Source organism: Marmota flaviventris, chromosome 14 (assembly GCF_047511675.1).
Source record: "Marmota flaviventris isolate mMarFla1 chromosome 14, mMarFla1.hap1, whole genome shotgun sequence".
NCBI classification, from domain to species: domain Eukaryota; kingdom Metazoa; phylum Chordata; class Mammalia; order Rodentia; family Sciuridae; genus Marmota; species Marmota flaviventris.
In genome coordinates, this window is record NC_092511.1 from 89,251,631 (window position 1) to 89,279,301 (window position 27,671).

Here is a 27,671-nt window from a genome sequence, read left to right on the forward strand (position 1 = left end):
CGTCGGGATCGTGGCCAATCAGAGCCCGAGAGGCGGAGACGCGGGTAGGTTGCGGGCAGGCGGCGCGTGTGGTGGATTCGGAGCTCCCGGGACCTTTCCTCCTGCGGAGCCGGGGTCGCCCGCCTCGCTAGTTCCCGCGTTCCCCGCACCGCAATTCCGCCGCCACCTGGACACTCGGAGGAGCGAGGGGGCCGAGCCCTCGCGTCTCCTGCAGCGGCGCTCTCCCCCGAGGGGGCTCTTCTCAGCGGCTGCTGCAGAGACATGAGAGGCGGCGCCTGGCCTGGGCAACGAGAGACGGACTCCGGGCCGGCCAGTTAGGGGACTTAGCTGACGGCCGCCCGCGCCCTCCCGGGCCCGCTGCTCTGCCTGCGGTGGCGGCATGTTCCCGCGGAGGCCGCCGGCCGGCCTGGCCGCCTGGCTAGCGGGGGCGCGGGGCGGGGGCCTGCTGGGCTTGCTGGCCAATCAGTGCCGCTTCGTGACGGGCCTGCGTGTGCGGCGCACGCAGCAGATCGCGCAGCTCTACGGCCGCCTCTACTCCGAGAGCTCGCGCTGCGTCCTACTCGGACGCCTCTGGCGCCGGCTGCGCGGCCGCCCGGGCCATGCCTCTGCTTTGATGGCGGCGCTCGCCGGCGTCTTCGTGTGGGACGAGGAGAGGATCCAGGAGGAGGAGCTGCAGAGGTGGGCTTTGCAGCGAGTCGCCCCTGTGCTTGGGGTGGGGTGGCCCGGGCGGGAGGTGGGGACGTACGACCCTCGGGGCCTGCCCCGTGTCCCCTGTTTACCTGGTCTTCCTGTGAGTGGCGGTGCAGCAGACTGGAGCAGTTTTAGCAATTCACCTTGCTGCCCGTGTGTTTCTGCGGTTTGTTGCGTTAGAAGCAAGGGCTGGAAGTGGGTGTTAGTCTGGGGGGGGGGGGGACTTTGGATGGGTAGTATGACACTGAAGACAACCTTAGGAGTACAGGGGTAGCTCAGTGCTGGAGCACCTGCTTGGCAAGCGCGAGGTCTGCGCTGGATTCCCAGCCCTAGAGATAAAGAAAAGAAAAACCGCATTGTAAAAGTGAATACAGAAGGCGTGCAGGCCCTTCTTCACGAAATCTTTAACGTTCTCAGAAAAAAATGCAAATTCAGAACGACTTTAAACTCGACCTGAGGCTGTATTTCTGCAGTTACAAAATGACTGCCATCCAAATGGGACTCAAGCCTTGGGAGAAGTGGCCCGAGAGAGCTCTGTCATTGTGACTCCCGTCTGAAAGGAATTCAGAGGCTGGGAGGGATTTTGCCCTGCTTGCACAAACCGATAACCCAGACGTTTTATCCTATAAGAATTAGGTGAGATTTTTGCTACTTTAGAACTTTGGGTATCATTAAGGTCAGAAGTCATGCTGTCATTAAAACTTCTGGGTGAAAATCCAGTACCGTTGATTGTATTTGTTACTCTGTAGTTCTAAAGATTTGTTTTAGGGCTGGGTTGTGGCTCAGTGGCAGAGCACTTGCCTCATACATGTGGGGCACTGGGTTCGATCCTTAGCACCACATAAAAATAAATAAAATAAAGATACTGTGTTCATGTATAACTAAAAATATTTTTTAAAAAAGATTTGTTTTTAGCGCTTGAAGTATATGTCTCTTTATTTACTTTATTTCTTTTTTCCCCACTGTTACTGGAGTTTAAACCCAGGGCCTCATGCATGCTAGACAATCACTCTACCACTGAACTACATCCCCAGCTACTCTTTGTTGTTGTTGGTGGTGGTGGTTTTTGTTTTGAGATAGGGTCTCACTAAGTTGCCAAGACTGGCCCTGAACTTGTGATCCTCCTGCTTCAGCTTTGTCAGGAGCTGGGATTAAGGCATATGCCACCAAGCCTGGCTTGGATTTTCATTTTTTGACAGATATTTTTAGACTGTGTCCTCTACATAAGCACTCTTTTAAATTCTAAAACTGTGATTTCAGGAACCAGGGACAGTTCCCTCCTCCTCATAGATCCCACAGAGTATCTTTATTCTAGATATTTCTTGAACAGGGAGACCACCTGTTATTCCACATTTTTGGTTAGATTGAAAATGGAAATACAGCAGTAAAGTTTGTACCATGGCCTGTGTGGGAAGTGTAATACCCAGATGCCAGGCAGCTATTTGTGCAACACTATGAATTGTGGGTAAATGCAAGTCTATCTTAAGAACTGGGAATGCTTTTCCTAGCAGGAAGGATGACTTTTATAATGCAATTTAAAATCAGAACCACAGGGCTGAGGGTGTAGCTCAGTGGTAGAACCCTTGCCTAGCATGTACAGGGCCCTGGATTCCATCCCCAGAGCTGTTAAACAACCCTCCTCCAAAACAACAACAACAAAAAAACTAAGATCATAACTGCACATAGCCTCGTTCAAAAAAATTAAAGAATCAAAGCATGATAGCAATTTTGCCTAGTTCCTATTAGCATTCTTTTGCTATTTGGATATTTGTGCTAATCTTGCAAGAAATAAAAAAAATGAGAAAAAAATTTTAAGAAAATTGCCCATTAACTGTTTAATTTTCTTTCTTCCTTTTTTTTTTTTTGGTACTGGGGATTGAACTCAGGGGCACTGAGCCACTGAGCCACATCCCAGCCGTATTTTGTATTTTATTTAGAGACAGGGTCTCACTGAGTTGCTTAGTGCTGAGGCTGACTTTGTACTCACAATCCTCTTGTCTCAGCCTCCTGAAATTACAGGTGTGTGCTATCTTGCCAGGCCCTAATTCTATTTTTTTTTTTTTTTTTTGGAGGGGGGCGGGTACTAAGGATTGAACCCAAGGGTGCTCACTTACTGAGCCACTTCCCCCCAGCCCCCTTTATTTATTTATTTATTTTTTGATACTGGATCGAATCCAGGGCCTTGTGCATGCAAGCCAAGCACTGTACCAACTGAGCTATATCCCCAGCCCGACCCCCTTTTAATATCAATTTTCAGTTGTGCTGGGGTTGTAGCTCAGTGGCAAACACTTGCCTAGCATGTGTGAGGCACAGGGTTTGATTCTAAGCACCACATAGAAGTAAATAAATAAACAAATTAAATAAAGGTCTATCAACAACTAAAACATTAAAATTTTTTCAATTGTAATTGGACACAATACCTTTAATTAATTAATTTACTTATTTTTATGTGGTGCTGAGGATCGAACTCGGGGCCTTGCATGTGCTTAGTCAGAGCTCTACCATTGACCCACAACCCCAGCCCATCCCCAGCTCTTTTTATATTTTATTTAGAGACAGGTTCTCACTGAGTTGTTAAGTGCCTCGCTAAGTTGCTGGGGCTGGCTTTGAATTTTCAATCCTTCTGCCTCAGCCTCCTGAGCCGCTGGGATTACAGATATGCGCTGGGATTACAGATATGCGTCACCTCGCCCAGCAGCCCTCATTCTATTTTTTTTATTACTATTGTTTTAGTTGTCAATGGATCTTTTATTTAATTAATTTATTTATATGCAGTGCTGAGGATTGAACCCAGGGCATCACACATTCCAGGAAGGCGTTCTACTACTGAGCCACAACTCCAGCCCTTCATTCTATTTTTGATGAATTTCCTGTGTTCCATACTGGTGACCCTTGAAAAGAAAATCCTCAGGTGGATCTGTTCGGGAAGGAGAAAGGGTTAGTTGGTACAAAAGAGAGGGAAGGAATTGGGGCGCTGGGAGTTGAACAGTGTTGGGGTTTAGTGGTAGATGACATTGTTTGGATTACTTAATGTACTTTTATGGGTGATACATCCTGGAGCTCTGGATGGCAGTTCTGCCATTTAGGGGAGCTGGAACGGAAAACAATTTAAGAAGTGGATGTATTGAACATTCAGATAATAAGTCAGTCCCACTCTGGCCATGAGATTGGGCCAGTTGCTGACCCAGGTGTTCATCCTGTTTCCTGCTCTTCAGTCAGTCTCTGAAACCAGGATCTGTTGAAACACTCTTGGTTCTAATCCAGCTCGCTTTGCAGTTTAGGTGAAGTCCAGTCAGACCACTTCTTTTTTGTTTGTTTGGGTGCTGGGAATTGAACCATCACTCTGCCACTGAGCGGTACCCCAGTCTACAGAGCACTTGGGAGCTGCCTTTTGTTTTGGTCTTCCTCCAGTTACTACAGTAAAGACCCATATTTAATACTTCATTGCCTTTGTTTTTGTTGTGGGGTTATTGGGAATAGAATCCAGGGAGGTTTCTTTACCACTGAGCTACATCTCCTCATGCCACGCCCTTTACATTTAAAAAAATTTTTTTAAATTCTGAGATAGGATCTTGTTAAGTTGCTTAGAGTCTTACTAAATTGCTGAGCTGGCCTTGGATTTGTGATCCTGCTGCCTCAACCTCCTGAGTTGGGGGATTATAGGTGTACACCACCAGCCTGGCTTAATACTTCATTGTCTAGTTCATGCTTGGATTTTGCTTTTCTTTTCTTTTTTCTTTTATTTTTATTATTATTATTTTTTTTTAGTTGTAGATGGACACAATACCTTTATTTTATTTGTTTGTTTTTATGTGGTGCTAAGGATTGAATCCACTGCCTCACGCATGCTAGGCAAGCACTCTGCCACTGAGCCACAACCCTGGCCTGGATTTTGCTTTTCTTATCATTAAATTTTGATCAAGTTGTTAATCTTGATCAAGGTTTGTTACCTTGATAGGGAGACAGATTATATATTATTGATTGTAGATTGTTTCCTTATGTCTCAGTTCTAATAGCTTATAATGTTTACATTTTTATTGAATAAAATGTGGATACAGTCTAACTTTTTTGCTTGATGTTTAAGTATTGTATTTGCTTTAGAACAAGTACTGCTGAGGTTGTTTCACCTAGCTTAGAACATTTGGATTTTGTTTGTTTTAGTGAGGTGGTTGAGAGATATTGGGTAGTTTCCAGAATGGAACACAGTTGTCTCAGGTCAGGTACAATTCTTTCATTGTTAATGGAAGAAGAGAATGATTGTCCAGTAACCCCTAAATTACAGCCTTTGTCTCACCTATGTTGTTTCTGTACCCACTTGTCCTGACGTAAACTAATTCTGACCCTTCCATCTTGGTTACACAGGGAAGTGTGCAAAATACCCGAGCTTTAGATTGGCATGTTTTTCTTATGTGTGTTTCTTTTCCGAATAAAAATAATTTTGCTTTCTATTCTTTTGTGTTTGAGAACATTTTACCAAGTAAGAAATTGATCTTATTTAGCAAAGAAGTAACCTGTACAAAGTGATTTTGACTTGTTTCTGGGGCCTCATGTAGAAATCAGATCTTTTTAATCCTTGCTCTAGTGTTCTTATCTAATTAGTTTCAATTAAACAAAATAATTTTGCTCACTATTCTTGGTGTTAGCTGGCATTCCGTGAGCCCAGGGCAAATTTTCTAGAAGAATACAGTAGTAATTTTTATGGCTTTGAAACAGTTAAAAAAAATTACAGGAACAAAAAGAGGAAGGATATTAAGAAATATGAAAATTAGGGGAAAATTTTCCATTGACCTCATCTTTTTTTTTTGTTACACCTCATTGCTCTATAAACTTGAGTAAAATAAAATAATTGCCAGTAAAGTTTCAAAGGGAAATTGGCCATTTTCCCAATTCTGTGTTTTAGCCCTAAAACGGAATATATTCACGTTTTCTGTATGTTATTAACTGGATGAATGATCAGTGTGAACTTTCTGGCTTACAGGAACACACACACACATATATATATATATATAGTTTTCATTCTTTTAGCATTAACTAGTTTATGTCCTTTATTTCAAGATGTGTCCCAAATCAGTTGAAAATCCCTCCCTTTAATAGTAAGTTTGTAATGTGAAGGAAGAGATTATGTGAGGTGAAGGTTGTCTTGTTGAAATTCCTAATTGTCTGATGGCTACATTTGAATCATTTTAGAGACTATCTTGCCTCATGCAGAGGACAGGACCCTGAGTCAAGCATTTGTACACTTACTTAGTTTTCATTGAAAGTCTTTAGTGGCCGCTGCTTTCATTCCAGCCTTCCTCAAATATTCAGGTGGTTTTCCTTTGGAGAAAAGGAAGCATAGACCATCTTTTCTTGATCCTTTGACTAATCTGCTGGTTTTGTAACTATTTGGGGAATAATCTCTTTTGTCCTTTTCTGTCCTTATTAATTTAAGTCTCTTAGATAGGAAGGTTTAGAAGCCTATCTTACCCAAACAGGATTTGGCACAGCAGGCTAAAGAGATGCCTGGTGAGAGGGTTTATCATTTTCCACTTAGTACGTATAACAGTGTTTGTGCTCCTCTGTTAATTATGTCTGTCCAATTTAGAAGGTGGGACCCTTCAAGAACTTTTAAACCTGGCTACAGAAGGTTGTATGATCACATACATTTCCATCACAGCAGTCTTTCTCCAGCATTTGTATTATGCTGTTCAAAGAATGAATGTTAGCTGGGTGCGCTGGGCACACTTGTACATCTCCCGCAGTCCCAGCTACTCAGAGGGCTGAGGTAGGAGGATTGCTTGAGCACAAGAATTTGGGGCTAGCTTGGATAACTGAGTGAGACCTCATTTCAAAAAATGACAATGAAGAAAATAAAAAAGAACATCAGCTGGGCACAGTGGCAGGAGGATCAAGTTCAAGGTTAGCCTGGGCAGTTTTGCAGAACCCTGTCTCAAAATTTACAAAAGGACCGGGAATGTAGTTCAGGCCTCTGGATTCAATTTCCAGTACCTGGGGTGGGTGGGCGGAGGAATGTCTTGTTTTCATAAGACATTTTCATCCCTCTTCAGGTGGACTTAGTCTCAAATTTAATCAAATTACATGGAATTTTAATTATATAGGAGAACCTGATTAAGTAGTATAGATTAGAAGCTCTATACCACCTTGCATCTTAAAAGGCCATTAAAAAATATTGCTTACTTCTGGGCATGGTGGCACAGGCCTGTAGTCCCAGTTACTGGAGAGGCTGAGGCAGGAGGATTTCTTGAACCTAGAAGTTAGGAACATAGTGAGATGCTATCTAAAGGGGGGAGGGGAAAGCTGGGCTTAGTGGCTCATACCTATAATCCCAGCAAATGGGGAGTCGAGCCAGGAGGATGGCAAATTAGAGATCAGCTTGGGCAATTTAGTGAGACCCTGTCTAGGAATAAAGGGGGCTTGGGATGCCACTCAGTGGTAATGTACCCCTGAGTTCAATCCTAGTAGTACTCCCCCAAGTATATATAAACATATGTATGTGCATATACATACACACATATCTATGTGTATATACACAGATATTGCCTACAGTCATTGATTTTCTTAAAAGCTTTCTAGGTACATAATTCTTTTATGAGCCCCTGATATTGTTTGTTGTTTCAATGTTTTTTTCTTTTAGTTGTAGATGGACACAATATCTTTGTTTTATTTACTTATTTTTATGTGGTGCTGAGGATTGAACCTAGTGCCTTACATGTGCTAGGCAAGTGCTCTATCACTGAGCCCTAAGCCCAGCCTGAGCTCCTGATGTTTTGATAAAATATTCCACCAATGGAAACAGATTCTTGTCTTCTTTATTATGTGATAAGAATGACATTGAGGAGTGGTGCTTAATTATTATTGAAAAATGTTATTAACTGGTTCCATGTGATGTCTAAATTGTTCTCTGAGCAAATCAGGCTGTGTTTTTGCCTTGCTTTTGCTTTCTCTTCTGCAATACTACCAGAAGGTTTCTTTCCTATTTCTGTACTTGGACATTTGCAATGCCAGTCTTTAATCTTATTTTGCATTTTTTCCTCCCCTGGTACAGGGGGTGGAACCCAGGAGCACTCTACCACTGAGCTGCATCGCCAGCTGTTTTTATTTTTTGAGACAGCGTCTTGCTAAGTTGCCCAGGCTGGCCTCAAACTTGCCTCAAGATTTCAACTTTTTATTTATACGTACATACCAGGGATTGGACACTGGGTACTTAACCACTGAGCCACATCCCCAGTCCTTTTTATTATTTATTTATTTCTAAAATATTTTTTAAGTTGTTGATATACCTTCACTTTATTTTATTTATTTATTTATTTATTTATTTATTTATTTATTTATTTATTTATTTATATGTGGTGTTGAGAATCGAACCCAGTGCCTCACACATGTCAGGCAAGCTCTGTTCTACTGAGCCGCAGTCCCAGCCCTTATTTTTTATTTTGAGACAGGATCTCTCTCAGTTGCTTTGGGTTTCACTAAGTTGCTGAGAATGGCCTCAAACTTGCAATCCTCCTGCCTCCGCCATTGGGATTATAAGTGTGTGCCACTACGCCCAGCTCAACTTTTAATTTAAATTGAGAAGTTTTTTTTTTTTTTTTTTTTGGTACTGGGGATTGAACCCAGGGTTGCTTAACTACTGAGCCACATCTCTAGCCCATTTTATTTTATTTTTTAAATTTAGAGACATGGTCTTACTAAGTTGCTTAGGGCCTCACTAAATTGCCTAGTCTGGCTTTGAACTTCCGATCCTCCTCCTCAGCCTCCTGAGTTGCTGGGATTACAGGCGTGCACCATCAAGCCTGGCGGCTTGAAAAGTTTTTTCAAATGGTAAAATAATTTTCTTCAGAACATCAGTATAAATTGTACTGGATTCAATTTATGTCATGGATTCTTCGTTGTAAATAAACAAACTGATCTTGTTTAATTTAAACCAATAGGAATTCATTAGTCGATTCCTTGTCAGGTTGTTCAGAACAGTGACAAGAAGGCCAGAAAGTACAAGTTGATCAGGAGAACAACCAAGGCTTGCTCCAGGAATCATCTCCTTAGATGTTGGTGTTGCTGGTGATTTCCCCCTAGATTGGTTGCACTGCTGGATCTCCTCAAGATTACTAAGAATAATCTCCAAAAGATCTTGTGCCTTTGGGTTATTTCCTCAAGATCCAAAGCCCTAGAAGTCTTTAATTAATCTCACTTAAATTAGGAGCTGCCCTTAAACTGCTAGGGGCTAGAAATGGAGGGATTTCAGACAGTCAGAAATGACAAATACTGCTGAATATGGTGGCACATACCTGTAATCCCCTGTAATCGCAGCTGCTTGGCCACTGAGACAGGAGGATCACAAGTTCAAAGTCAGTCTCAGTAAATTAACAAGCCCCTAAACAAGACCCTGTCTCAAAATAAAAAAAAAAAAAAGGACTGGAGATGTGGCTCAGTGGTTAAGTATTCCTGGGTTCTGTCCCGGGGTTCAATCCTTGGTACCCTGCCCACTGGCCACCCCCCCCCCCCCAAAAAAAAAAAAAGATAATAGCTAAGTCCAAAGTTTAAAATTAAGTGAATTGGAATTTTAAGAAATAATGTCCTACTGGGTGTGGTGGTGCATGCCTGTAATCCTAGGACTTGGGAAGTGGAGGCAGGAGAATCACAAGTTCAAGGCCAATCTTAGCATCTTATGAGACCCTCAACTACTTAGTGATACTCCCTCCCCCCCAAAACAAAACAAAACAAAACACAACAACAGAGGTATAGCTCAGTGGTAATGCACCCCTGTGTTCAATTTCCAGTACTAAAAGGAAAGAAAGAAAGAAGAAAAGAAATGGACTCAGCATTACTTTGGATTGCTCTAAGTTTTAATCTTGGATTGTCAGTAATTTTTGGCTTTTAAAGCAATTTATTACAGGCATGGTGTGCATGCTTGTAATCCCAGCTGCTTGGGAGACTGAGGCAAGAGGATTGTGAGTTTGAGGCCACTGTGGGCAACATAGTGAGACCCCGCCTCAAAGTCCCCCCCAAACTATATTAATGTAATTTTTATTAGTGAGATCTACTTCTGTCTTTTCTTCATTTACTTAATTTATTCAGTAAGCATTTGTTGAGTGTTTATTATTTACAAAAGAGATGCTAGGAGCTGGAACTACAGTTAGGAAAAAGATTCCTTACCCTTAGGAAATTCATAGTTTTACCAATAAGATGATATAAAGATAGATTAACTATAGTGCAATGTGATATTGTCTCTATAGGGGAATAAAAAGTAAATGTATATGGGGCTGGGGTTGTGAGTCAGTGGTAGAGCGCTTGCCTGGCATTTTTGAGGCACTGGGTTGGATCCTCAGCGCTTTATAAAAATAAATAAAATGAAGGCTTTAAAAACAAAAGTAAATTTATATGGTTAATTCTGCCTTAAAATTACCCTTCAGCCTTGTTTCATTTGATACTTGGGAGAGGAATGAAAGGTCATTTCAGTGTATCAGTGTTTGAGGTCTTCCTCAGTCTGAATCACACCAATTTTTCTTTCCTGTCTGTGATTTACGCAAAATACTAGCCAAACTTTTTTAAAAGAAATTATTATTATAGGGCTGGGGATGTGGCTCAAGCGGTAGCGCTCGCCTGTCATGCATGCAGCCCGGGTTCGATCCTCAGCACCACATACAAACAAAGATGTTGTGTCTGCCGAAAACTAAAAAATAAATATTAAAAAATTCTCTCTTAAAAAATTATTATTATAAAGTGTCTTAGATACATTAAAAAGTGTTAAAAAATAAAACAAATGTTACATTTAAGAAACAAAATATCATAGATACCACAAATTTTCTTCTGTACTTTTTTCTAACATACTCTCCTTTTTCCGCAAGATGTAACCATTGTCTTAGTTTGCTGTGTGTCATCCCCGTCTTTATCCTTATGTGTCTTTGTCCTTATGTGTATATATTGTACGTGTGTATATGCCTCTAGGGAAATACGGTGATTCATAGCATGATATCTGGTACTCTTGCGTATATTTTAGAAATGTAAGCAGTCCTGAACAAAATACTGACAAACCAAGCCTCGTAACATATAAAAAGGATTGTATTCATGAACAAGTGGGATTTATCCAAGCAAAGAAGAAAGGACAAAAGCCACATGGTCATCTGAATAGATGTAGCAAAAGCATTTGACAAATCCAACCTCACTTCAGATTTAAAAAAACAGAATCCCTTTTCATCCTGGGAATAGAAGGGAGTATCCTCAAACTGATAAAGGGCATCAGTAAAAACTAGCCAGCAGCAAGTTGATGGTGAGAAGGTCGGGAACAAGACCTGTGCTAGCCCTTCTTTTCAACAGAGTGCTACAGGAGAGTGCTACAGGCTGTAGCCACGGGAATTAGGCAAGAGAAGGAGAAAGCAGGCATCCCGACTGGAAAGGAAACACTAAAACTATTTGCAGCTTATATTATATTTAAAAAAATGTTTTTACTTTTTTTTCTTATGTGATTTTATGTGTAGAAAATACTAAAGAATCCACAAAAAACTGTTAAAGTTAATAATCTAGACAGCTAATAAGTTCGCAGGATATAAGATCTGTATACAAAAATCACATTTAAAAATATATATTTTTTAGTTGTAGTTGGATACATACCTTTATTTTATTTATCCATTTTTATGTGGTGCTGAGGATCGAACCCATCACCTCACACATGCTAGGTGAGCTCTATACCGCCAAGCCACAACTCTAGCTCCCCCAAATCACATTTTTATACATTGTTCAGAGGAGCAATCTGAAAATGAAAGTAAGAAAATTCCATTTACAACAGTATCAAAAAGAAAATATTTAGGAATAAATTTAACAAAAGAAACATAAGGCTTTTACAATGAAAACTATAAAACATCCTTGGAAGAAATTTTATAAAGACATAAAATAGATTGGTCACAGTGGTGTACACCTATAATCCCATTTGCTCTGGAGGCTAGGGCAGAAGGATTGGTTGAGCCCAGGAGTTCAAGGCCCGCGTGGGCAATATAGCAAGACCCTTCTCAAAAAGAAAAAGAAAAAAACATGAATAAGTGGAAAGACAGCCTGTATTCATGGATATTATTAAGATGGAATTACTATCCCGAATCAGTCTACATGTTCAGTATAGTTCTTATCAAAATCGTAGTTGGCTATTTTACAGAAATTGGCAAGCCAGTTATACTCATGGAAATGAAAGGGACTCAGAATAACTTAAACACTTTTGAAGGAGAAGAGCAGAATTTGGGGGACTCACTCTCCTGACTTCAAAACTTCAGAGCTACCACAATGAAGACACTGTGGTACTGGTATTAGGATAGACATGTAGAGTGTTGGAATAAAATTGAAAGTTCAGAAATGAACCTTTATATTTTTGGTCAGTTGGTTCAACAAGGGTATCAAGACAGGTCAATGGGGAAAGAAGTAGGGCTGGGCTAACTGAAGAGGCATATGCAAGAAAATGAACTTAGACCCCTGCCTTATGCCGTACACAAAAATTAAATGGGTCGAATACCATAATGTAAGCTAAAACTTTAAAACTCTTAGATGAAAATTTAGGCATCAGTCTTTGTGATGTTGGAGTAGGCAGTGATTTCTTAGATGTAATGCCAAAACATTAGTAATCAAAGAAAAAACAAGTTAGACTTCATAAAAATTAAAAACCTTTATCATCAAAAGATACAAGAAAGTTAAGGTGATCCACAGAAAGAAAGAAAATATTTATATTTTCTTTATTCTGATAAGGTATTAGTGTCCACCTGTAAGCCAAGTGGTTTGAGAGTCTGAGGCAGGAAGTTTGCAAGTTCGTTAGCCTCAGCAACCTAGTGAGGCCTGTCTCAAAAAATAAAAAGGTACCCCCCCCCCCAAAAAAAAAGACAATCTGATAAAATAGAGAATTTCAATAGAGGTATTTCTCCATGGAATGCACAAGTGGCCAGTGAGCTTATGAAAAGGTAACCAACATCATTAGTCATTAGCAATTGTATCAGTTCAAACCACACTGAGATATCACTTCATGCCCACTAGTATGGCTGGAATAAAAAAAAAAAAAAGGATAATAAAATTGGCAAGGGTGTGGAGCAGTTGGGATCTTCATACAACAGTGATAGGAATCTAAAGTGGTGCATCTGCTGTGGAAATAGTTTGGCAGCTCCTCAAAAAGTGAAGCATTGAGTTACCATGACTTAGCACATTCACGCCTAGGAATCTTCCCAAGAGAATTAAAAACATGTTGATACAAAAACTTAAATGTTCTTAGCAGCATTATTTGTAATAGCCAGAAAGTAGAAACCAAGTTTCTATTACCTGATAAACAAAAGGTGATATATTCCTATGATGGAACATTATTTAATCATAAAAAGAATAAAGTACACTTTCATGGATGAAACTTGAAAATATGCCAAGAGAAAGAAGCCAGATACAAAAAAACATTATTATGTGACTCCATTTATTTGAAATGCCCAGAATAAGCAAATTCGTACAGAAAGTGAAGGGAGGCAGGAATGGGAAGGGACTGGTGATGGTGTAGTTTCTTTTGGTTGATGGAAATGTTCTGCACTTAGATAGTGGTGATGCCTTTTGTAAAGGTCCCAAATGACATTTCACAATCATGGACTTTATTTATTTATTTAGTTTGTACTGGGGACTGAGCCTGTGGGCACTTAACCACTGAGCCACATCACATTTTTTGGGGGGGGGCGGGGGACAAGCTCTAAGGTGCTGAGAATCTTGTGAAGTTTCTGGGGCTGGCCTTGAACTTACAATCCTCCTGCCTCAACCTCCCAAGTCACTGGGATTATAGTGAGTGCCACCACTCCCAGCTGTAGTCAAAGACTTTAATAGCGGATGTTGAAGGTTAATAATGTACTGGGGCTTAAGCACTTTATATATAAATTTGTTGATAATCTTTATTCCCAATCTTGAGATAGGTACTATTCTTCCCATTTTATATATGTAGAAGTGGGTACTGATTAAATACTATGTTGTTTGGGTTAATGAGTGGCATCCAGCACAGGAACTGAGTTTTTATTCACCACACTATACTGTGTTAAACCCACACCATTCCTTTGCAGGTCTCTGTGTGGACATTTCATTTCACAGGGCTGACTGACCACCTGCACCGGATCTGTTTTTGTTTTTTGCAGATCCATTAATGAAATGAAACGGTTGGAGGAAGTCTCAAATATATTTCAGAGCTCAGGAGTCGAGCGCCACCCTCCAGAATCAAAATCCCAAACAGAAGGGAATGAAGAGTTGAAGGACAAGGAACAGCCATGGGAGATGGTGATGGATAAGAAGCACTTCAAACTGTGGCGGCGCCCAATTGAAGGCAGCCATCTTTACCAGTACCGAGGTGAGCTGGGCGTGCTGCCTTTGAAATGTGTGCCTGGGTGCCCAGGTGCTTGGGACTTGGGGCCTCATGTTTTTCTAAACTATTCTGTTCTGGTGGTTTCTCAGGAAATTTACCATGGCTTTCTGTTGGTAGTTTTCCTCTCCTGGTGTCTTCCTTGACACATGGCATCTTTGGCTTTGCTGCCCCTGCCTTGCTTCTGCTTTCTGAAGCTGCCTTCAGGAGCTCTCAGTACTCTAGAATTGAAATGCCGGTAGTGATAGGAATGGGGCCAGGAGCTCAGCAAGCATCCTTTATTCTTTCTTGTCATTTTAGTTTTTGGAACCTACACAGATGTGACACCCCGGCAGTTCTTCAATGTTCAGGTGAGTTAATTTTTTGCTGTGGATTTCAGAGCTTCCTAACAAGCTATTTACTACTGTCCACATGAATGATTTCTTTGATTTGATCATGTTGGATTTGGGGTATCCATATGTGTCTGTGCTTCTTGTTCCTTGGCATGTAGCATCTGGGGGAACATTTGACTTGTAATTTCTCTATCTGTCCTGTGAGGGTGGGACTGATTTTTGCCTACAGCCCACCCACCCTCAGACTGTTTGAGAAGATCAAATAGAAGGGTTGATTAAGATACTCTAATATTTCACAAGCCTTTATTGTTTTTTTCCTAAACATTTTGAGGGCAAATTAAACATATCATGGTCCTCTGTCACTAAATTCTTTAGTGAGTATTTCCTGAAACTAGGCATATTCTTCTAACTAACCATGTCAGTAAATTCAGCATTGGTGCAGCACAGTTCAATGTAATCTGTGTTTGTATTTTGGTTTTATCAGTTGACCCAATCATGTCCATTCAGTATAGATCCAGTTAGGATTCCATTTAGTTGTTAGGTGTCTTTAACTTACTTTAATCTGAAGTAGTCTCGTGAATATATTTACTTTAAATAAAAATAAAGAATATGTTCAAGGACTGCTTTTATCCTTGGGTGTTCAAACAACAGAGTTCTACATAGGTATTTTCACTTGTTTTGCCAGACCAGTTGCTAGTTTGTTGATTATAACACCCCCTGTTCATATGCAAGTGCATTTTCTCTTAAGCACTGAATTTTGTCAGTTTGTATTGCATTTTTGTTAGTTTGGATATGTCTGTCTTTGAAATTTCTTAGTTACTAGTGATGCCAGAAATTAAAAAAAAATATGCTACTTTGGTTTTCTTTGTGTGAGGTGTCTACTCGTACTGAGAGTTTTTATCTGTTTAAACCTGTTTAGAATTCTTCCCTTCATGTTTCTATCACCGCATATACTATATTTTCCCCAGACATGTCTGTTACAATATTTTTTTTCCTTATATTTTTCTGGGGCTTGCCTTTTAAGATTCTCTTTCACACACGTGAAAGGACTTTGGAAGACTATGTAGTTACCAGAGCCGTGCCTCCCACGCTTAGGCCCCATCAGTTAGGTCTGTGTTTTATAATAGGGCCCTTGGGTCAGAGGTCCAGTCCAGGCATCTGGAGAGGCCGTCTGCATTTTTGCTTTGGATTGTCTTGGGTCTTCATGGTCTTGTCTTTTACAGCTGGACACAGAGTACAGGAAGAAGTGGGATGCCCTAGTGATCAAGCTGGAGGTGATCGAGAGGGACGTGGTCAGTGGTTCTGAGGTTCTTCACTGGGTAACCCATTTTCCTGTGAGTATTTTCCTTCTGGTTTTACTTCTGTCAAATCTGCAGGGTGCCAAGTGCTAATCCTGCCCCTCCTTTCTTTAGTACCCAATGTACTCTCGGGATTACGTGTATGTTCGGCGATACAGTGTGGATCAGGAGAACAATGTGATGGTGTTGGTGTCACGGTATGTATGGCTGCCGTGGCCCTTGGCGAGTTCTTCAGCCAGGAGTGTTGGTTGTATAGACCTGTAAGCCTACCCTTAGTGCCCTGGCGAGTCTCCTGCAGGCTTACCAGGGACAGCCAGTGTCCTGCCCTCCCAGCTGAAAGAGGAGGGGCTGTGACTAGCTAGGAAGATTGAAGGGATGCAAGCTTTTAATTAATCATTTCTTCAGTTCCTTACTGTTGGTAATTAAAGGGGAAGAGAGTTGATTTGACATGGCCTGGTGAGCTGCATGTTGTTTGTTTCAGGCTCCTCAGGGCCTGTCCTTGGCTGCGCTCCCTGGGGTCTGTGGATAGGCGTCACTGACCTGTTTTCCCTCGCTCCCCCTCCAGTGCTGTGCAGCACCCCAGCGTGCCGGAGTCTCCAGAGTTCGTCAGGGTCAGATCCTATGAATCCCAGATGGTAATCCGCCCCCACAAGTCATTCGATGAGGTGAGTTTCACTTTGACCAAGAGACCCTGCGTCATGGCTTTGGGATGTTCTCGAGGAGTGCCTAGAGTCTGCACTGGGGGTAGGGGCTGAGTGAGTTGTTGCGGGCAGTGGTTCTCAGACCTGGCATCTGTCACATCGGCTGGAGGCTTCCTGTTTGTTTTCTCCCAGGGATTGAACTCAGGGGCCCTTAATCACTGAGCCACATCCCCAGGTCTTTTTATTTTTTATTTTGAGACAGGGTTTGTGAGTTGCAGAGACTGCCTTTGAATTTGTGGTCTTCTGTCTCAGCCTCCTGAGTGGCTGGGATTACAGGCCAGCTGGAGACATTTTTTTCTTTTGGAACCTGGATTGAACCCAGGGGTGGGGGTGCTTAACCACTGAGTCACATCCCCAGCCCCCTTTAAATTTTATTTATATGCAGTGCTAAGAATCAAACCCAGGGTCTCATACATGCTAGGCAATTGTTCTACCACTGAGCCACAACCCCAGCCCCCTATATTTCTGCATTTCATGTAGAGACAGAGTCTCACTGAGTTGCTCACTAAGTTACTGAGGCTGGCTTTGAACTCGTGATCCTCCTGCCTCAGCCTCCCCAGCCACTGGGATTCCAGGATGTGCCACCATGCCTGGACCAGCTGGAGCTTTTAAAATACATTGCTGGGGGATGGGGATGTGGCTCAGTGGTAGAGCGCTTGCCAGGCATTCACAAGGCCCTAGGTTCAATTCCAGGCACCACAAAAAAATAAAATAAAATACATTGCTGGGCCCTAGCCTCAGACCTGATTCAGCAGGTCCGAGGTGTGGCTTGAAAATTCACTTTTTTTTTTTTTTAATTTGGCTTTATAAACAAGAGATTCATTTCTCATAGTTCTAGAGCCTGGGAAATCCAAGATCAAGGCACCAACAGATCCAGTGTCTGGTGGGAGCCCATTGGTAATTTACATTTTTGAGAAGTTCTTAGGTGAGTCTCAGGCTGTTTGTCTGGGGACCATATTTTGGGACCCCTTGCTATAGGGCAGTATACCTGGAAAATCCCTAAAGACAGAGTAGTGATGACATGTGGCTCCTGGCAGCTTTTGTCAGGGCCAAGAGCAAGTCTTCTGAAAGCATTTGACACTGTGGGCAAAACACACATGCCCTTCTGGATTTCTCCTTTCTTATCTGTAAAACAGAGATTTAGATTATTGCTCACTGTCTCTCTTTACAATTCTGTAACATTTATCAGGAAAGAATATTTTCCTTAGCTTAGTGAGCTCCCTTCCCACAAAAAAAAAAAAAAAAAAAAAAAGCTTAATCTGTTGAGTGTACCTATTAGTGACAGTGGTTCTGTTTTTAGTTCTGTTTTACTTCATAATGGCTTTGTGTCTCCCTGTTGCTTTGTGTGGTTTAGAGGGCATGGACTATTCATCAAGTTGTTTATTATTTTTATTTAAAAAAATTATTCAAATTTGTTACATATGATAGCAGAATGCATTTCAATTCATATTACACATATATAGCACAATTTTTCATGTCTGTGGTTGTACACAATGTAGAGTCACACCATTCATGTCTTTATACATGTACTTAGAGTAATAATGTCCGTCTCATTCTACTGCTTTTCCTACCCCCATGCCCCCTCCCTTGCCCTCCCTCCCCTTTGCCCTATCTAGAGTTCGTCTAATCTTCCCATGTCCCCCTCCCAATCCCTGTTACAAATCAGCATCCTTATATCAGAGAAAACATCAGCATTTGGTTTGGGGGATTGCTTGACTTCACTTAGCATTATATTCTCCAACTCCATCCATTTACCTGGAAATGCCATGATTTTATTCTCTTTTAATGCTGAGTAATATTCCATTGTGTGTATATTTACCAAGTTGTTCTATTTATACCACCTGCAGTAGGCCTTTGGCTATGACAGATGGTGGCTGACCTCAGTCAATACGTTTGTTTTTTCCTGGGGGATCTATGTGTTTACCTCTATACTATTTATAGAGTGGTATTCTCCCACAGATCACCACCCATTAGTGGGAGACATAATTAATTTAGGGGATTATGATCAATTTTTAAAAAAGAAAAAGTAGAAAATGAGTGTCAGCATATTTTATGGAACTTGTCTAGTTACCCAAGTATGTATGAGTTTGTGCATGAGACACAGAACGAGTTGTAGTTAAAAATATTTGAAAGTTACTTTCTTTAGAAGCGGTGAGGCTGCTGTTGATGGCTAGTTACCCTTAGGACAGGGAGACTGGCTCGGCTGGGAACCATGTGGGGAGGAGATCTGCACCTTGCTTTATTCCTTTTAAATTGCTTTTGAAATTTGAATCATGACTTTGTGCTATCTGTGTGGGGGAAAAAAAAAAAAAGAGGCTTGAGTTCCAGCATTACTGCCTTTAGAAATGATGGCTGCAAAATAGCTGAGGCAGAGTTGGCACGTGGCACAGTGTGGCCTCCAGTAGGCACCCAGTAAATATTCTAGCTGCATTGGGAGAATAGTGCGAATTATCGTGTGTGTGCATAGTGCTGGAGGTTGAACCCGGGCCCCTCTACTACTTAGTTACATTCCCAGCACTTTTCTTAGTGTAGTTTTTAATTTTTAATTTTGAAACAAGTCTTACTGAGTTCTTGAGGCTGCCCTGGAATTTGAATCCTCCTGCCTCTGCCTTCCTAGTAGCTGGGATTACAGGCAGGTGCTGCTGTACCTGGCTTGAGTCAATTTTGGATGGGGGGAGGGGTACTGGGAATTGAACTCGGGGGCACTTGACCACTGAGCCACATCCCCAGCCCTAATTTGTAGTTTTGTGTTTTGTTTAGAGATGGAGCTTCACCGGATTGCTTAGTGCCTCGCTTTTTTTTTTTTTTTGCTGAGGCTGGCTTTGAACTCGTGATCCTCCTGCCTCAGATTCTCCTGCCTCAGATCCTCCTCCCTCAGATCCTCCTGCCTCAACCTCCCAAGCCGCTGGGATTACAGCCGTGTACCACTGCACCTGGCTTGAGTTGATCTTTGTAAAAATGGCAGATGATAGTAGAGGAGGCTAGGAGGGGCACTGGAGACAGAGACATGAATCGAGCAAAGATAGTGATAGAAATGAGCCCTTGTGTGCTCAGAGGCCGGGGAGCATGGGTTGACCACAGGTGTTGGTAAGTCAGTGGGCATTTGGAAACCAGGCAGCTGAAGTGGCTTTGCACATGGAAAGTAGGTCCTTTGGCCAAGGTTGGACATTTTGTTTGTCTTATATTTTAAATTTTTTAAAATATTTTTTTAGTTGTAGATGGACACAGGCCTTATTTATTTGTTTTTATGTGGTGCAGAGGATCGAACCCAATGCCTTACATGTGTCAGGCAAGTGCTCTTCCACTGAGCCACAACCCAGCCCCTTGTCTTACTTGTTGTAATGGAAAATTGGAAGTGCGTAACACACATCCTATGTACCTGTCCCCAACTTCCACAGTTACCAGCTCATGGCCAGACTTGTTGGTTTGTTTTTTCCCTTCACTGTGGGGATTGACTGCTGGGCAAGTGCTGTACCACTGAGCTCCACCCCACTCCCAGACTGTAACCTTCCTATGTCCTTTTCTACTCCGTTAGTTATTTTGAAGCATATTCTAAATTTATTATTAGAAGAGCCTAATTCTTTGTGTGTGTGTGTGTGTGTGTGTGTGTGTGCGCGCGCGTGTGGTGCTAGGGAGTGAACCCAGGGCCTCGTGCATGCAAGGCAAGCACTCTACCAACTCAGCTATATCCCCAGCCCGAGCCTAATTCTTGTGTAGATATTTTGGTAATTTCAAAAAGGGATTTTTTTTTCCATTTTTTTAAATTTCAAAAAGGGATTTTTGAAAACATAACTTGTCATAATCATGCATAAAACAATTGACAGAAATCCCTAATACCAAACCATTTTAAGTCTAAATCAGTGTTTAAATTTTCCTGATTGTGAACTATTTTGCTATTGGAATCAGAATTTGAATAAGATCAGGTGTTGACATTTGTCCCTGCTGCCTTTTGTGTCTCTTTATATCAGTTAGATCGTCTTTCCTGGATACTGGTAATTAGGTCTGGAGGCTTGAGCAGATTCAGGTTGGTAGGTTATTTTGGGCAGGATCATTTTAATTGGGAGGCAGATAATGTCTGCTTTGCCATTTCTTTGTGAACCTGTAAGTTGTTAATGATTATCCATTGTGTCATTAGAGGTTACTGAATACTGATATTGTAGTTCTTTCCTACTTCCTTTCTTTATTGGGTGGAATACTTCATAGGCATAGTTCCTCATCAATTGCTTGGTTTCCTATAGTTCACATAGGAAAGGGAGATAGGAGAAATACTTGACTTGTTTTCTTTATTTATTAGTTTTCAAAATAAAACAAGTTTGTTCTGTCAATTAGAAATCCTCAAAGACAAGGTTCTGTTTCTTTTTTTTTTTAATTTTTATTTTATTATTTAGTTTTAAGTAGACCCAATATCTTTATTTTGTATTTATGTGGATCTAACCTAGTGCCTCAAGCATGCTAGGCGAGAACTCTACCACAGAGCCACAATCCCAGCCCTCTGTTTCTTAAGGAAGTATCATTTTTGAAACACAAATTTAAATGTACTAGGTTAGTTTTTATACATTAGTTATTCTTACTGATGATCATATTAATGATCTTATTAATCCTGGTTTTGGGTAATGGGGGCTTCTTGTTGGCTTCAGGACCCTAGGAGCTTTCTAGTGTTAAAAGATGTTCCCGGATCATGTTTTGTATTTTTAGCTCTAAACCTAGAAATTAGAGTTCTGGTTCCTTTAGTGGAAAATGGCCTTTTAATACCACAGCTTGGCTGTAAGGAGTGCTCACAGCTGCAGGGTCATTTATTGGTTTTAGGCCATTTTATTTGTTTGTATTTTATTTAGAGACAGGGTCTCACTGAGTTGCTTAGTGCCTTGCTTTTGCTGAGGCTGGCTTTGTACTTGTGATCCTTGGGCCTCCTCCTCTGGAGCTGCTGGGATTACAGTCATGCGCCACAGTGCCTGCCTCCCCAGCTCTTTTTATTTTAAGACAGGGTCTTGCTGAGTTGCCTAGGCTTACCTTGAACTTGGGATCTTCCTGCCTCAACCTTCTGAGTAGCTGGGATCACAAGCGTGCATCACAGCCCCCAGAGACTCCCCCACAGGTTCTTTATTTACTTTGGATTTTTAGTATTGCTCTGAAAATTTTAGTTTTAATAAATGAAATATTTGTGTTCAAAGTCAGACTCTATAAATAATAAGCAAAGTGATTTAGATTTCCCCCATTCCCCCACCCCAACCCCTTTCTTCCTTCCCCACAGTAACCATGGCATTTTTGGCTTCATTTGGATAATGTCAGCAGCAGTGGAAGAAAGTCCAGGTCTCTTGACGTCCCCATCCAAATGTTTTGTGGGTGGAATAATTTGAAGTCTTATGCTTGTGTTGATTCATGCTGTCCCCTCGCCAGCCCTTGTGGGGGCTTCTGTCGCTGTTCCTGTTTACAGCCTTTGCCTCCCTTCCCTCTGCACTGCAGTGTCTTTTCAGCACCTTTCTCTGAGTCAGAGACTGGAGCGGATCGTTTCCTCTGCAGCACCTCGCACACGGCCAGACGTATAGCAGACAAAGTACAGATGGAAAAGTGCTCTCTTTTACTCCTTCAGGTGGAATGTAATCTGTCTAGGCTTCTCAGGGTCAGGCACTTCAGATTTTCTTAATAATTGCACGTCCTTTGCTGTATTAGTGTGAAGGCTGAGCTAGAGAGACAGTGGGTGTGTGATTTCAGTGGTCCGAATTCTCAGTTTTCTCACTGAGCAGGAGGGTGACGTTGGGCAACATTACTTTAAGCTTTTTTTGCTTGATTTCCTCATGTAAAATGGGGGATAGTTGAACCTACAATGTAGGATTGTTGAGAGAAATTGCAGCAGTTCCTGGCCCACAGTAAGTTATTGTATAGTTGTTTGCTATTGTTACTAGTAGGAGGTGCAGGTGAAGATGAAGGTCTTGAAGCTGAAACATAGCCCTGTATTTGAAGAACTCATAGGACTCAGCATTTAGTTGTTTTCTCAGCTGATTTTATGACAATGATGTAATAAGTCTGCACACACGGTGATGACAGAGACAAGAATGGTCTGCGGACTCCGAGGCCTCCTTCTCCAGCAGGGAGTGCAGGAGTGTGTGCGCCCTGCTTCTGTGTGGGAAGGCCCTGTGGAGCTCAGCATCCATAGGTTGTATTGGGAGCTGGTCTCATGGCACCCTCTACTTAGTGAGTACCATCATTCCAGACCCCCAGGAAGAAAACCTGCTTGGCATAAGTCACAACGGTTTGCATTGTCTGAGCACAGGGAGCCCCCTTACCAATGGGACTAGGACACCCTAGGAGCCATGCTTGCTAGAGGTCACCCTGTAGGCAGGCCTTGCTGTGAACAGTTGGTCTCAGGCATCAGGTGAGTCTGTTTTTCACAGGTTAAAATGGTGGCACTCCTTACTCCCGAATGGGCATGGCTATCGGTGATGCTGGGTGTGGAGGCTGTGGTGTGTGCTCAGGTACCCTCATCTTTGCCCTGTTTCTTTTCCAGAATGGCTTTGACTACTTGCTGACATACAGTGACAATCCCCAGACTGTGTTTCCTCGCTACTGTGTTAGCTGGATGGTTTCCAGCGGTGAGTGGAGATGTGTGTCAGGGCTGGGAACTGGGGTGAACATTTTGTTTTTCTCTGTCTTCTTAATGGCAGCACTGAATCTCTGTAATCCCTGCTACAGAGATTCAGTGCCCTTCCCAGTTCATTCTGGTCTCCAGGTGGGATTGTAAGAATGAGAATTATAGGGTCCCAGAAAGGAACTTGTACCCAGAGGAGACTTTTTATTTTAATTTTTTTTAGTACTGGGGATTGAACCCAGGGGCACTTAATCAGTGAGCCACAATCACAACCTTTTTTTTTTTTTTTAATGAGACAGGATCTCACTAAGTTGCTGAGACTAGCTTTGAACTTGGAATTCTCCTGCCTCAGCTTCTGGAGTTGCTAGGATTGAAGGCATGTGCCACTGCACCTGGCCAGAGGAGAGTTTCTAAAACATATGCTTCAATGTCTTAAATATAGACTGTGTACTTTAATGTGTTTATTTTTTTTTTTTTTGCAGCTGGGGATTGAACTTAGGGGCACTCAGCCACTGAGCCACATCCCTACCCGCCCTTTTTTTGTATTTTATTTAGAGATGGTCTCACTCAGTTGCTTAGTGCCTTGCTTTTTGCTGAATGACTTTGAATTTCTGATCCTCCTGCCTCAGCCTCCTGAGCCGCTGGGATTGCAGGCATGCACCACCACACCAGGCTTAAATTTTTTCTTCAGTAGTGTTGAAAACTCTTAAGATCTGGCTTAGAAAATATGATTGTGGGCAGTCACCTAGGGAAAGGGCCACCACCCATGTAAGAGATGCTGCACATCGCAGCTGTAATTTCACCTTCCCCTTCTAACGTCGTGTCTCAGAAAGCATCCTCGTGATTGTTTTCTACAGGCATTTGCTTATTCCTTGGGGGAAATGGAGAGAAGATTGAGTGTTTCTGTTTGACATTTATCTAAGTTAAATTGGCAGTTATTTTGACATGCCACTGATGTGTATTTTAATCACCTCAAAGAGCCTTTTGGGATTTCAGTGGCCTGATCACTGCCCCTTCTGCAAGGATCGTAGGTTGTGGGTGTTTTTGCAGTCCATGCAGAGGGAACACCTTCTGGCGGCAGCTGTCACTTGTAGTTTGCCACTCAGGCTGCCTTGGTATGAGGAAGAGCAGCTCCCCACCACCAAAGAGGGGGCCGTGCAGCTTTGAATCTTCTGTTGATTTCTGGTCATCTTAACTAGACCCCCGTCTCCCCCAGGCATGCCGGATTTCCTGGAGAAGCTGCACACAGCCACTCTGAAAGCCAAGAACATGGAAATCAAAGTGAAGGACTATATCCCGGCAAAACCTCTGGAGATGAGCAGTGAGGCCAAGGCCACCGCCCAGTCATCGGAGCGGAAGAATGAGGGCAGTTGTAGCCCTGCTAGGATCGAGTATGCCTAAAGGGCCTTAGGAGAAGACGGGACCGGTCCTTCCAGCCCTGTCTTTGTCCCTCCCTCTGCCACAGAATGGGGAAAAGCCGTGGAGGCATGTAGGTAACCATCAGTGCAAGATCATTCAAGGACTAGTGTCTGATTTCCTTCCGAGCCCTGTGCTGCTCTTGATCAGAGAGGAAGCGGGATCCATGGAGGCACTGCCGTGTTCTCAGGCTGACCAGTTTGAAATTCAGTATTTGACTGAGCTAATCTGGAACAAGCCTCTCACCTCAGGTTGGAAGTGGACGACTTCGTTGGCTTCCCCTGAATGGTTCCTTGCTGACATTCCAGATCCCACCATGGGTTTTGCAGTGCTGGAATTTCCTCCAGTTCTGAAGGTCACCTGGAAAGTTTGGGTGGCCAGTTATTTCTTCAGGAGGGTCACTGGGAGTGCTCTTGGTAACAGTCTTGGTGTGAATGGGTGTAAACAGCTCTTGGCCGTGTTAAGTGCCTTGTCCTCACCTTGCTTTTATCTTTAGGAGCATGAAGTTTGTACCAAGAAATTCTCTCCCTGCAAAATACTTCCCTTGGCTCACTCACCTGACCCCAGACATTTTCATGGGAACTGGCCAGCTCCATGCTCGTGCGCTGTAGTCACCAAATCCTTTCCTCTTCCCAGCCTTCGCTGGGAGCACTGGAGATTAGTTTCTGTATCATCAGTGTTTTGACAGGGTCAGTAGAAAGGCTCAAACATCACATTTAAATTTATTTTATTTTTTTTTAACTTTGTGTCAAAAAGGAGTTGGGGGTGTTTTCTCCATAGTAACACAGTATAGAAAACAGTTCTTTGGTTCAGGCATTATTTTCCTCACCTGAGGTTTGACTTGTCCTCCTCAGAAGGCAGAGGAGCGGGGCTGGGCCGCCCCCTTGGAGTGCTCAGCACTTAGACCAGCTGCTGTCTAGACAAGCAGATGTAATCTTGTCCCAGATACTAATATGATAGGGATGTAGTGTATGTGACCCTCTTGTTCCTCTAAAAAGTTTTTCCTCCTCTCTCGAGAGCTGAAATGAAGGCAAACCATACCATTTAATAAGGTCACAGCCACATGGTATCTGCTTGGTCTCGGTTTTGCCAATGGTCCTGTCACAGTGTGTTGGGAGAATAGGGATCAAATTTTTTAAATCCTCCTCCCTTCTTTCTTTTCTGGAGTTCAAATGGCTGAATTTTTACCTTTTTTCCTGCTTGCTACCCTGTTGTGTTGGAAAGGGACTCTAAACCTGGAACTAACCTAAACCCCTCCTGACCTTCTTGTTGCCTGTCCAGTTTTGTGCCAAGGAAGTAACTGTCCCCGTTCATGTCTCCTGAGTCACTGGCAGAGCAGAGAGGTCCTGGGTGGTCCCAGCATCTTTGCATTGAGGATTTCTTTCCTTCCCCAGAGGAGCCAGGGAAGAGTCCCTGGGTTATTAACGTCCGAACTTAGTGCCTGCCAGTGTGAGTGGGTGTGTGCGAGAGAGCGTTCCTGCGTGTGTGTGCACAGGTGCTAAGCAGCTGTGGTTGCCCCATATTCTGATTTAACAGCAGTTTGACTCTGTAGAGTTACTTATGTCATTGTAATGAATTCACTCCTAACTGTGACATTTTTATCAAATGTGTGAATAAATACATAAAGATTGGTACAAAGGAGTGTTTGTCTCTGAATGGACTGTGGCAGGAAAGCCTCCATGTTGGGCTTGTCCTTCTTTCCACATCACAGAGCTGTGAACTGACCCCAGGAGCTGACCTGGGAAGCAGCAGGGCTTAGTCTTAACTGTCCGGTTGTGGCTGGCTACACCTGCCCTTTGCAGGTGATCAGCCTAGCAGTTGAGCACAGCCTCCTCTGCCATGTCGTGTGCTGGGGCTTTGCAGAGGGTGGAACTCTTAAGTGCGAGGCTGAGTTGAGGACAGTCCAGGAACTTCAGTGGAGGCCTGCTGGAAAGTGGGTTGGCATGTAGGCAGCTGGTTCTGCCAGAACCCAGCTTTGTTCCAGGAGGATCAATATGTTTTTATTTATTTATTTTTAGTCATACATGACAGCAGAATGAATTTTGACATGTAATACATACATTGAATATACATACATCAATCATATTGTCAATTCTATTCTGCTACCCTTCCTATCCTCCAGGAGGATCAATATGTTTTTGAAAGCTTTGAGCACAGCATGAATTTGGGGTTTATGTGTGTTTCTCCCATGGGAAAATCCAGGAGGACAGGCACAAGCATCCCACCTGTCTGGCTAGAGCTGCGGCTGCGCAGGCACAAATGAGGCACATGCTCCACCCACGTCTCACCCCCCTGGGGTTGCACAGAGAACCCTGTGGCCTCATCTCACAATTGCAAGCTGAAGTTCTCCTGTGGTCACCTGGCCCTGGCCCTCACAACTTCTTGTCCTCGCTGCTTTGAGGCACCTTTGCATTTTTCCTTTCTTTCCCTTTATCCCTCCTCTTCTGTTTTCTTGCACAGTGGCAGGTGGGAGCTGGGTGGCAGGCTGAGACCTTCTGCAAACAACCTGCAAGTTCCTTTCAAGGCGAATGCTTTATTTGTATATTTTATTTATTATAAGCCCTAGAGGTTTCTTTTTCTTTTTCTTCTTCTTCTTCTTTTTTTTTTTTTTTTTTTTTTTTTTTGGTACTGGGATTAAGTCCAGGGGTGCTTAACCACTGAGACAAACCCCCAGCCCTTTTTTATATTTTATGTAGAGACACGGTCTGGCTGAGTTGCTGGGGCCTCACTTTTGCTGGGGCTGGCTTTGAACTTGGGATCCTCTGGTCTCAGTCTCCTGAGCCATTGGGATCACATGCATCCGCCAACCCTCCTGGCTCCTATAGGTTTTTTATGTGGTCTTGCATAGTGCAGGGACTTGGGGACATGCTCTCATCTACTCCCACAAGCTGTGAGCACTGGCCAGCCCTGTTGTGTGGAAGAGGAAATGACATCAGAGGCTTAAGCAATTTTCTTGCTGCTTGTGCCTGACAGGAATCTGGTGAGGCTTTTCTAGCCAGTGTGGCTGTACCCAGCATGTGCTTCACTGAGCAGCTGTGAATGGAACATTAACATGAAGTTTCTACTTTGAAAAGTTTCATGTATTAAAGGTTGACAGTTTTCAAAACTACCTCTACCACCTGTACCTTTATCTGTACCTTTAGTGGTTCAGGTCGTGGTGTGTGTGCCTCTTCTTTTCACAATCATTTGAAAATAACTTGCAAACAAAATATATTCCACTCTGTAACACTTGAACATGCTTTTTAAAAAATTTTTTTTAGTTGTCCATAGACCTTTATTTTATTTATTAATGTGGTGCTGAGA

At 42.6% G+C, this 27,671-nt stretch overlaps 1 protein-coding gene across 1 annotated transcript; it reads left to right on the top strand.

The window, feature by feature from the left end:
- Positions 1-22: 22 nt before the first annotated feature.
- Stard7 (StAR related lipid transfer domain containing 7) lies at positions 23-26,006 on the top strand. Its single transcript, XM_027919793.2, has 8 exons — positions 23-678; positions 13,815-14,023; positions 14,336-14,385; positions 15,591-15,701; positions 15,780-15,862; positions 16,231-16,330; positions 22,872-22,956; positions 24,169-26,006. The coding sequence occupies exons 1-8, from the start codon at positions 380-382 to the stop codon at positions 24,351-24,353; spliced, it is 1,122 nt and encodes a 373-aa protein (XP_027775594.1). The 5' UTR covers positions 23-379; the 3' UTR covers positions 24,354-26,006.
- Positions 26,007-27,671: the final 1,665 nt, after the last annotated feature.